The 12,509-nt window shown below is 41.7% G+C and overlaps 1 protein-coding gene across 1 annotated transcript in view; it reads right to left on the bottom strand.

Moving 5' to 3' along the window:
- Positions 1-3,246: 3,246 nt before the first annotated feature.
- LOC122565375 (insulin gene enhancer protein ISL-1-like) overlaps positions 3,247-12,509 on the bottom strand; it is a 59,028-nt gene continuing 49,765 nt past the window's right edge. The window contains exons 3-5 of the mRNA XM_087975841.1: positions 5,991-6,261; positions 4,507-4,770; positions 3,247-3,333 (exon numbers count right to left, since the gene is read on the bottom strand). Of these exons, the coding sequence (XP_087831967.1) occupies positions 3,247-3,333; positions 4,507-4,770; positions 5,991-6,261 (622 nt within the window). The remainder of the gene's footprint in view (positions 3,334-4,506; positions 4,771-5,990; positions 6,262-12,509) is intronic.

Here is a 12,509-nt window from a genome sequence, read left to right as displayed (position 1 = left end):
TCCAACAGGTTTATTTGGAAGCACTAACTTTCAGAGCGCTGCTCCTTCATCAGGTGTTTGTCAGAGTTGAGTATAGAAGTTGGGAGGTCATATTGTGGCTGTACAGGACATCGGTTAGGCCAGTTTTGGAATATTGCATGCAATTCTGGTCTCCTCCTGATCAGAAGGATGTTGTGAAACTTGAAAGGGTTCAGAAAAGATTTACAAGGATGTTGCCGAGTTGAAGGATTTGAGCTATAGGGAGAGACTGAAGCATCGGAGGCTGGGGGGTGATCTTATAGAGGTTTATAAAATCATGAGGGGCATGGATAGGGTAATTAGACAAGACCTTTTCCCTGGGGTGCGGGGAGTCTAGAACTAGAGGGCATAGGTTCAGGGTGAGAAGGGAAAGATATAAAAGAGACCCAAGGGGAAACTTTTTCAGATAGAGGGTGGAATGAGCTGCTAGAGGAAGTGGTGGAGGCTGATACAATTACCGCATTTAAAAAAGGTACCTGGATGGGTATATGAATAGGAAGGGTTGATAGGGATATGGGCTAAATGCTGGCAAGTGGGACTAGATTAGGTTTGGATAGCTGGTGGGCATGGATGCGTTGGAGCCTGGTTCCATGCTGTACATCTCCATGACTCTATAATTGTCTCAAACTATTTGAGAATACACAAATTGTTGGCAGACCCAGGGATCCATACAATCATAAGAATTTAGAACAGGAGTAGGCCATGTGCCCCTTCAAATCTCCTCTGCTACTCAATTTGATCATGCTTAATCCTGATGTAGCCTTATCAATAATTTTCCTGCTGATTCCCATAATTCTTGTTGATCAAAAATCTGTCTACCTCAGCCTTGAGCTTAGTTATGGCCTACCATCATGGGGTAGTGAATTCTAAAGAAAAATCAGCCTGGAGAGAAGAAATTGCACTTTGTCATCAGTGGAAGGCCCTTTTAAACAGCAACCTTTAGTTTGAGATTCTCTCACGAGAGAAAACATCCTCTCATCGTCAACCCTGTCAAGCTCCTTCAGAATTGTACACATTTCAACACTTTTACACTTTTAAATTCAAATGCATATGATATTGTCTAATCACTTATGATTGAAAACATTAGCTCACTGAAGCAGTCTTATGACATTTATCAAAGCTGTTACATTTCACATTCTTGATTTTTTGATTAGTTAACAGTATTCTGCTAAACTATTTGTACCATCTATTTGACCTATACTTTATTCATGGATTGTAATTACTATTATTGGTTGTCAATGAAAGCATGCACTAAGTGAATGCAAAATTGGAGACTTGGGAAGTGGAATAGGGTTTAGATCGTATAGAATATTAGTTTGACTATTACTCAGCATGGAATGAATGAGCTTTGAATATTGCATTGATCTCATTTAAATTTTTCTTAATGGCATGGGGGTCTATCCTTACATTTTATGACAGCAAAGTTATTGTCTTTTAATTAAACTTTTGATCTGCCAAGAACAGTATGAAGATCTCATTCATCTTATAGCAAAAATCAAATTTGAAGTCCATCCAGTTGTTTTTTTCAGCGATGAGTTGACATATAGCTGGAAACAGGCGATATCAGAGGTCTGATGGTTGAGATTCTTCACTGTTTGTTGTGTCAGAAGGTTGACAACTAAGAGGTGACACTTCAACACTACTACTGCAAATGAAGCGTGATCTTCTTCCAGAAAAACCTGTCTGTACAGAAATTCTTTTAAATTAAAAGGAACAACTGTCTTCAAGATATAAAAAAAAACTGAAGTGTGCATGAAAAGGATTTTATTTCTTGTTTCCTTAAGAAAAATTATAGAATGTAAAAGTGTTTCTCTACAGAGTAAAGGAGGAGAGAGGGGCAAAATTCAAGACCAGCAGTTACCTTGATCTCAAAAATCTGAGGCAACCTGTCAGTCACTGAGAATTTTCCAAAATGAGTCAGCAGTACAGTCTCTGACCATCCCATTCAAGAGAAGTACATGAGGGAGGATGGGGTAGGAGTTGGTGGCACAATGGAATCAAAAATGGGGTTCTCATTTGACTGGCTCACTCAATCAAATTTAACCCTCGAACCCACATATTGACTGAGAAGGGAATTCCCTTGGCTGAGAAGGACCTGGCTGAGCTGGTTTCCTCAGTAATCCTAAACCATTTAAGCTGTGATGGCCAAAGAGTCTTATTTTGCACTGCCCAGTTAGATACGTACGTAGAAATGCACCCTTCATGTGATTGTGCCTACCTGTAGTGTAAGGTCACTAAGGTCTTCCCATGGTGGCCAGTATCTCTGCACCTCAACAGGGCTGCACTGCAAATCGACTTTCTGTGGTAATGGACTGGTAGCTATCATCAGAGTTCCAACTAACCCCTGAATATCCTATTGAAAAAAAATATCAGAAACAACAGTATGGTTTTCTTGGGAAAACAATGTTGGTGATGTCTCATTTGCAATGGATAGAAACATTTCAGCTTTGCCTTATTGGTCTCCACAGAAACACTAATCAATGTAATAATTAACTACTTTTAAGAACCTCTGGACCATTGAGTTGACAAGTAGGAAAAGGAAATGGAAAGTGTAATTTATGTAATATGCGTAGTTATTTTACAAGAAAAACAAATTAAAAAATTTATTCAAAGAAAAATGATTTTATAAAATGGAGCAATGTCACCACTAAGAAAAGCTTTTCAAAATACTAATAGTTGAATGGTACAGAAATAGTTATTTGGTTCAACCAGTCCATTCTCCACTCAATCTTACTTCCATCTTTTCTCATTTAAACCCTATGATAGTAACCATCTGCTCCCTCCTCTCACACGTGTCTAATTTCCCCTTAAATCCATCTATGGATAAAGTCACCAAAGGGCTATTGTCTCATTCAAGAGACATAACTGGTGGTGAATTTAAACTGAGGGTTATCAGGCCTCAGGTAAAAGGTTAGAAGGATCTTCATGGTAACCTCAACTGGTTTGAGAATGGAATGTTTGCTGTCAGTGTCATAGTGCACTGTAAACCAGCTGTCCAGCCAAATGAACTAACTTACCCCCATCAATATTGCTCACTTTTGTGATACACTCCTCAGCATCTTTTTGGATGAGGAAGTTCCTTTTCATTCCTATTCTTACTGGATTTCTTGATGACTATCTTATTGATGGCCTCTCATTGTGCCATTGTTCTCTGCCAAAACATCTGATAATTTTAAAGACCTCTATCAGGTCACCTCTCAGCCTTCTATTTTTAAAAAGAGAAGGGTTTCAGCCTGCCAATCCTTTCCTGATACATATATCCATTAAATTCATGATCCCATCCTTGGATTTCTTCTTTGCATCTTCTTCAATTTCCTTTTTATAATACAGCAACCAGCATTGCATTCAATGTTCTAATTGTGGTGTAACCAAGGTTTCATATATCCCTAACAGGACTTTATATGCTTTTCATTTCTATTCCTTCAGCCTCATACTTCATTTGCTTTTTTTGTTATAGACTTGCTAATCTGTTGTGCAGCTTTAATGACTGACATACTCCAAAACCTATTTCTTTTATCTACCCCATCCAGATTTGAACCTTCAGTATAGGACATTGGTTAGGCCACTGTTGGAATATTGCATGCAATTCTGGTCTCCTTCCTATTGGAAAGATGTTGTGAAACTTGAAAGAGTTCAGAAAAGATTTACAAGGATGTTGCCAGGGTTGGAGGATTTGAACTATAGGGGGAGACTGAACAGGCTGGGGCTGTTTTCCTTGGAGTGTCAGAGGCTGAGGGATGACCTTACAGAAGTTTACAAAATTATGAGGGGCATGGATAGGATAAATAGGCAAAGTCTTTTCCCTGGAGTCAGGGAGTCTAGAACTAGGGGGCATAGGTTTAGGGTGAGAGGGGAAAGATATAAAAGAGACCTAAGGGGCAACTTTTTCACATGGTACGTGTATGGAATAAACTGCCAGAGGAAGTGGTGGAGGCTGGTACAATTGCAACATTTAAGAGGCATTTGGACGAGTATATGAATAGGAAGGGTTTGGAGGGATATAGGCCAGGTGCTGGCAGGTGGGACTAGATTAGATTGGGATATCTGGTCAGCATGGACGGGTTGGACCAAAGGGTCTGTTTCTGTGCTGTACATCTCTATGACTCTAATCTTCATGCCCTTCATCCACACCATGGCTCATTCTTTCAATAGAGTGAATAACATCCATTTGTAGTACCCAGTTAGGTCCCTGGTCTGTTAAGTTGAAATATACTTCAGGAAATGGCAGGAATACTCAGGTAAGTGAAGGGGAAATTGCTCAGGAATTCCATTCCTGATTGCTATCAGGGACCAGTGCTGATAGTGTGTATGTGTGGCTATCAAGAAACAAAGGACTGGTCTTGGCTATGTTGCCCACTATGATCAAAAACAAATATCTGACACACACAAGACTCACTTGAAAAATGTCTACTTAGGTTAGGTAATGAGATAACTTTCATTGGTGGAACTATGTCTGAGTAAGGCGAGAACACAGAAATTAAGACTTACTGCTTTATTCCTGTCACACTGGTCCGTGTGCTTCGGCATTGTGCTCTTCTTTTTGTCTTTGCACCGTTTATTTTGAAACCAGACCCTGATAACCCTTGAGCTGAGCCCTGTCATCTCCATCAGCTGTTGCTTCATGAGTGCATCCGGTCGGGGGTTTGCAGCATAGCAGGTCCGTAATGTGAGCAGCTGCTGCTCATTCAGTACCGTCCGCACACGGGTTATCTTATCTGAGTGGGTTGGTGCTCGCAGTGCTGGCGGACAGGCCTTGACTTTCTCTAATGAGAAACAAAATGTTCCACAAAACAGGCAAAGGGAGATTGTCACTGTGAAAAATATCTGCATATCTCTAGGAATAGATCAATGAGCCGAGATGAATGTCAGATAAGGCCACTCGAAGAAATTAACACAAAATGTGGAGTATGACGCTGCATGGTAAAAGTTAAATAAAGCTCAGAATCGAACACGGTTGAGGAATAACAACGGCAAACCTCATCAAGGCAAATACTTACAAAAATTACAATGGAAAGATCACTATAGCTCCGACTATTGATAAAGGCAGAGCAGCATACCAGAGATTTAGCTAAACTAAAAGTACACTGCAGAAATGCTACTGAAAGAGATAAGGGAACCAGATGATCAAAACCAGATAACAAGACAGATCATTCATTTACCCTTCAAATATTTTCTGCATTTGAATATGTAAAGATAAAGAAGTAAACAACCAACTTGGAATTTCCGGGAAAATTTGGAACTCCCAGAAACCAATTCTCTCTGATCTTTGAACGCGATTAACGGCATAGGTGCATTTACATCATTAACTGGCAGATTTCTAACGACATGCACAATTCCATGGCGGGACAGTTTGGACATGCACTGGTGCTGATGTCACTGCACACAGAATATCATATCAGTAGAGCATGCACACTTTCTGAAGCCTGTCAAAGCTTCTGGCCTCTCTGCACATGTGTCGGGAGGAAGGGTGGGGGGTGGTGGTAATTTTGTTGCTCAACTTTGTTACTCAGATGAAATTAACGCCAGTCATTTGAAAAACATTTCCGGTTACATTGGTACCATATTTCCATTTCCTGTTACATTGGTACCATATTTCCATTTCCTGTCTAAACCTCTCCGATATTCCCTTGACGCTACATTGCTGTCATCACACTTCTGCTGTCATATAAACCTTGCCTTGGTATTCTTGCCACAGCAATAAAGGATCATCTCAAGTGCCCCCTTCAGAGGGAAGTGTACAAGTGTAACCCAATGCCTTATTACAATCTGAAGAACAATCAGTTATGCTGCTGAAAGATGCAGTGGAATTGGAACACAATAAAAGAGGCACTCGTGCATTTTATGGGACGGTTTCTGTCACTAAACATAACACAAATGAGACGGCAAACATTGAACTCAAATTTGACCAGGCACCCGATAAGTCTGCATTTTATTTAGCATTATCCTCTTTCTACTTCAGGGAATCTGAGCACAAACATCAACTGACCTGATAGATACAGGCTTCGATCATCTCGTTCGGCTCTCACAGGATCCTGTTCAATCAAGCTGGGATCTGGAAGCCAGCCATCCTCAATGCAATAGGGTCCATCAAATTGCAGTCTGCACTCTTCTCCAGGTAGAAGTCGTCGATTGCAGGCTACACAACGGAAACAGTGTTGGTGGTAGATGAGGCCTCTAATTCGGAAAACTAGATCTGAAGGTAGCAATCCAGCTTGACACTGAGTGCACCTCACAGAAAATTTTCTGAAGAACAGTGGGAAAAAATGAGAAGAGCATAAGGCTGCCTTGTAGTTTCCGTCTCAGAAAAAAGCTTTAAAGCTGCATTACTTCAGGCTGAAGGAAATTATTGAAGCACCTTTGGTTGAATTTGGCTGGCATGATGTTGCATTTCAAGAGTGTGTTGCTGGAAAAGCACAGCAGGTCAGGCAGCATCCGAGGGGCAGGAGAATCGACATTTTGGGCATAAGCTCTTCATTGTGATTCCTGTCAATTCTCCTGCTCCTTGGTTGCTGCCTGACCTGCTGTGCTTTTCCAGCAACACTGTCTCAACTCTGATCTCCAGCATCTGCAGTCCTCACTTTCTCCTCTGTGATATTGCATTTGCCATTATTTGTCCTCTGAAACAGATTGAAACTTCTGGGGCTGGATTGAATCCAGTACATGCAGAGGAAACCGTGAAAGCTAGGGCTCATTCAATCATAGGATGAACCCCATATCAGTCTCAACTTGGTGGGAAAGCCTTCCCAACTTCAAATGGAGGCTGGAAAGGACTGTATGGTGATTTCAGTCACCACCACTAGAATGTTGATTAGCTTCATTAATAAACCAACTGACTCTCATTATTCCTGAGCCCACCACAATTTAGTGGCAGCTCAGGGACTAATTGGAGGCCACATGGGTTTCATGTACCCTTGGGTTTGCCAGCAACCTTGTAACTGAAGAATGGGATTCTGTTCCTCAGTATTAAACACCATATGCTTAATTGAAGCATTCAGCTTCACACAAAAGCATGTCCACTGAAAACCACCTACCTGCCATTACTTCCCACAACTCCACTCACTCCTGTGACCCCTGACATGTGAACCCCTTCACACCTTCATCCATCTAAGGCCTTGGGTTCACCTGTGACCATGGACTCTGGGTGTATGCAGTGCCACCATCAACCTCCCATTCTGCTTGAGAATCTGCCAGTGTCTGATTTGCCAGCAGCTCTCAGTTGGTGAGTATTTCTATCACTGGGGACTTTTATCAGAGAGAAGGTCAGGTGAAGTCCAATTAAATGCCTGAAGGGAACTTAGTTCCATTAGTCCTTCCTAAGGAATTGACAGGCTCCCCACGCGTTTTACGAACAGTGGGTCAGACCCTCAACAGCCTGACAAAACCTTGGCTCTGGATTCTGTACGTGTACAGTTGACAAGGAAATCCAGAAGTTTTGAACCCTGACATATGCTGATATGCTTTCGAACATATCAAAGATGATATGCTTTCGAGCTCCCCTGACTGCAAACATATAGATGTCACTGAAGTGACAAGGGTACTCTCTGTTTTATGTTCTTATCTTACTGTAAAAAATTCTTAAAGCAGTTACTTTGTTGAATAGGTGTAACTGGGTTTTGAAACTCAGTAAGTGTAGAATTATTGCAAAGTAACTCACCAGCCCTTTAAAAAACAATTATGTATTTGTTGAATGTCAATTTCTTATTTATAGTAAACAATACATTTTAAACAGTATTTAAAAGATTTATGATAGTCTCCTGTGTATTCAAGACATTTAATTCACTACATCTGTAAAGTTTAGCATGTATGTGAGAATACTGCAAGCTGATTGGCTGCTCACTTGGCTCAATGACAGCACTGCTGCTGGGTGCTTGGAGATGCTTTTGACTTGTTGGCCAACTGGCATCAGAAAAAGAATCTCCACATCATAGAAGTGGTTAAATGTATGTGAGCAGGTTTCTTTGGGGACTTTTAATTTGGTGCCAACCTGAAAACCAATATATTGTCTTAGACTAATCCAACCCACCTCCAAACTCTGTCCAATGGAGCTTCAAACCATACAAATGGGTTTAGTAAATCTGAAGCAGGGAAGGGGTAAAGGCAATATTATCTTGAGCTCAGGCTTGGATTTGATTGTGATGTTTCTCATGGCTTAAAAACCAACAAATAATCATTATGCTGGTTCAACCATAACTGCTTTGGCTGAACTCTGCATCCCCATTCTAAGAGATTAAAGACTTAACAGCAATCTAGGTTTGTTCAATACAATGTATCAGTTGTATGATACTTTGATCTTTTACTATAAATTCTGTGTGCTATGATCCTGCCCCACTAGCTACTTGATGAAGGTGCAGCACTCCGAAAGTTTGTACTTCCCAATGAACCTGTTGGACTATAACCTGGCGTTGTGTGATTTTTAACTTTGTCCATCCCTGTCCAACACCGGCACCTCCATATCATACTTTAAGCTGATATGTGGCACTGACAGAGATATCCACAGTATTGTACCAAGGCAAGAGTAGGTGCAGTTAAGGAGTAGAATAAATTTTATTATTAATAATAATAATATTTAGAATAGGAGCTAAATAGACATAGAGCTACTAGAACATAGAAACATAGATTATACAGACAGGAGTAGGCCATGTGAGCTCAGCCTTTTAATATTATCACAGCTGGTCTTCTAAATCAGTACCCTGTTCCTGCTTAAATCCCATACCCTTTGTTCCCTTTCACCCAAAGAATCATATATATTTCCTTCTCAAAAATATTCAGTGTTTTGGCCTCAACTGTTTTCTGTGACAGAAAATTTCATAAACTCACCACCCTCTGGGTGAAAAGATTACTCTTCATCTCAGTCCTAAATGGCCAACATCATTTCCTTTGACTGTAACCCCTAGTTCTGGACTCTGTGCTCATCTGGACCACCTTTCGTGAATTTACCCAATCTAGTCATATTAGAATGTTATAGGTTTCTGAGACTCAGACCTCATTCTTCTAAAGTACAGTGAATATAGACCTAACCAACGCAATCTCTTTTCATGCATCAGTCCTACCATCCCAGGAATCAGTCTGGTAAACCTTTGTTGCACTCCCTCCATAGACAGAACATTCTTCCACAGATAAGGAGACCCAAAATCTGTATAATACTCCAGGTGTGGGCTTACCAAGGCCCTGTGCAACAGCAGCAAGACTTCCCTGCTGCTGTATTCAAGTCCTCTTGCTATGAAGGCTAACATACTATTTGCCTTCTTCGCTGCCTGATGCATCTGCATGCTTACTTTCATACTTACTGATATTACAGATACAACCTGTAAAATTTGTGTGACATTCAGTAAACTGCAATTAATTACTTTGGCAGCCTGCACCTAAATTGTACATCACGTTCATTAGATCCTTCAGTTGTTGAATTATTAGCTGTCCTTTATTGATGCTGCAGTAATCGAGCAGTGTTGAGGCTAACCAGCTATGGACTGAACCCCTAAACTTTGTTCCCTGTCCCAGAACTCCTAACCATTTGCCAGATTGACCATTGCACCTACATCTTGAATATAACAGTCTGTTATGACAGTCTGGCAAAGCCTAATAAATTGCATGCTGCCTATCCAGCCAAATCAAAAAGAATATATAAATATAATTTCATCTTAGAAAGTATTTTCTGCATTGACATATGATGGAGAAAGGATGCAGCCCAAATATTAACATTTTCCAGTGGCATCTGGAAGAAAAACACAGAGATTCTGCAAAGGCTAGCATGAGAGACATTCTAGTTGATTTTCTTGTGCAAAGCAGATGGTAAGATCATGGCACCTTGGCGGGCACTGCTGTTCACAAGCGCGGGAAAAAGACACGTAGGGCCATAGTCATAAGGGATTCTATCGTGAGGGGAGTGATAGGTGGTTCTGTGGCCGAAAACGGGACTCCCAGATGGTATGTTGCCTCCCACGTGCTTGGGTCAGGGATGTCACCGATCGGCTGCAGAGCATTCTAATCGGGGAGGGTGAACAGCCAGTTGTCTTGGTACACATAGGCACCAACGATATAAGTAGAAAATGAGATGAGGTCCTGAAAGAAGAATTCAGGGAGCTAGGGGAGAAGTTAAAGGGGAGGACCTCAAAAGTAGTGATCTTGGGATTACTACCAGTGTCACGTGCTAGCCAGCATAGAAATGAAATAATAGACAGGATGAACACATGGCTTGAGAGATGGTGTAGGAGGGAGGGGTTCAGATTTGTTGGACATTGGGACTGGTTCTGGGGAAGGTAGAACTATTACAAAATGGACAGTCTAGAACTGAACCAGACCAGAACCAATGTCCTTGGGGGAGTTTTTGCTGTTGGGGAGGTTTTAAACTAATGTGGCAGGGGAATGGGAACCAGACGAGAATAGAAGTAGGCAGCGAGGTGGAGACTGTAAGAATCATGAAGATAGCATTAATAAAGGGAAGAGTAGGCAGAGAGCGGATAAGCGCAAAAGAACTGGTGGCCTGAAATGCATCTACTTTAATGCAAGGAGTATAGTGTGTAAGGCAGATGAACTTAGGGCTTGGATTGGTGATTGGGAGCATGACATTATTGCAATCACAGAGACTTAGTTGAAGGAAGGGCATAATGATCGGCAACTAAATGTTCCAGGATATAGACACTTCAGACAGGACAGGGAGGGAAGACAAAAAAGTGGGGGGGGGGGTGGTGGAGTTGCATTGCTGATCAGGGATGATATCACGGCTGTGCTGAAGGAGCACACTATGGAAGTCATGGGCAGTGAGGCATGATGGGTGGAGCTGAGAAATAAGAAAGGTGCAGTTACATTGTATTACAGGCCTCCCAACATTGAGCGTGAGGTAGAAGAACAAATAGGTAAACAGATTATGGAAAGATGTAGAGGCAAGAGTGTAGTGGTGATGAGAGATTTTAATTTTCCCAACATTGACTGGGATACACTTAGCGTCAGAGGTCTGGATAGGGTAGAATTTGTAAGAAGCGTCCAAGGGAGTTTGAGAGAGGAGTATGTCAATAATCCGACAAGGGAAGGGGCCATATTGGACCTGGTACTGGGGAACGAGCCAGGACAGGTGGTGGAAGTTGCAGTGGGGGATTTCTTTGAGAACAGTGACCACAATTCTGTAAGTTTTAGAATACTCGTAGATAAAAATGAGAGTGGTCCGAAGGGAAAAGTACTAAACTGGGCCAAGGTCAATTATATCAAAATTAGGCAGGAGCTGGGAATGTGGATTGGACACAACTATTTGAAGGGAAGTCCATATGTGGGAGGCTTTCAAAGATAGTGCAGGATAGGTATGTCCCATTGAAGGCAAAGGATAGGAAGGGCAAGATTCATGAACCGTGGATGACAGGAGAAATTGTACGACTAGCCAAGAGGAAAAGGGAAGCGTACAAGGTCCAGGCAGCTAAGAACAGAACAGGCCCTGGAGAAATATAGGAAGAACAGGACCAATCTTAAACAAGGAATCAAGTGGGCAAAAGGGGTCATGCAATAGTTTTAGCAAACAGAATTAAGGAGAATCCCAAAGTATTTTATTCTTATATACGAAGCAAGTGGATAACTAGAGAAAGGATTGGTTCACGAAAGGATAATGAAGGAAGGCTGTATGTCGAACCGGAGAGAATGGGTGAGTTTCTGAATGATTACTTTGCATCAGTGTTCACTGAGGAGAGGGACATGAATCTTGAGATTAGAGATAGAAGTTTGATTAGTCTGGATCACGTCGGCATAAGTAGGGAAGATGTGTTATGTACGCTAGAGGTTATTAAGGTGGATAAACCCCCAGGAACAGATGGGATCTGTCCCAGGTTGCTGAGGGAGGCGAGAGAGGAAATAGCTGGGACCCTGACAGATATCTTCGTGGCATCCTTAGGTGAGGTGCAGGAGGACTGGAAGGTTGCTCATGTTGACCCCCTGTACAAGAAGGGTAGTAGGGATATTCCAGGTAACTACAGACCAGTGAGCCTGACATCGGTGGTGGGAAAGTTGTTGGAGAGGGTACTGAGGGATAGGATCTATTTATATTTAGAAAAGAATGGGCTTATCAGTGATAGACAACATGGTTTTGTGCGGGGGAGATCGTGCCTTACCAACTTAATAGAGTTCTTTGACCAAGTGACCAAGTTGATAGATGAAGGAAGGGCTGTTGATGTCATATACATGGACTTTAGTAAGACGTTTAATAAGATTCCCCATGGTAGACTAATGGAAAAAGTGAAGTCACATGGTGTGCAGGGTGTTCTATCTAGGTGGATAAAGAACTTGTTGAGCAACAGGAGACAGAGAGTAGTAGCTGAAGGGAGTTTCTTGAAATGGAGAAAGGTGACCAGTGGTGTTCCAAAGGGACCAGTGCTGGGGCCACTGTTGTTTGTGATATATATAAATGATCTGGAAGAGGGCACTGTTGGTATGATCAGCAAATTTACAGATGAGACAAAGATTGGTGGAGTAGCAGAAAGCATAAGGGACTGTCAAAGAATACAGGAGGATAT

This window comes from Chiloscyllium plagiosum, unplaced genomic scaffold, assembly GCF_037043375.1.
Source record: "Chiloscyllium plagiosum isolate Xiang-an unplaced genomic scaffold, Cpla_swu_hap1 HiC_scaffold_28, whole genome shotgun sequence".
Lineage (NCBI taxonomy): Eukaryota > Metazoa > Chordata > Chondrichthyes > Orectolobiformes > Hemiscylliidae > Chiloscyllium > Chiloscyllium plagiosum.
The sequence above is the reverse complement of the archived record's forward strand: the minus strand, read 5'-3'. Positions and strand labels throughout refer to the sequence as shown.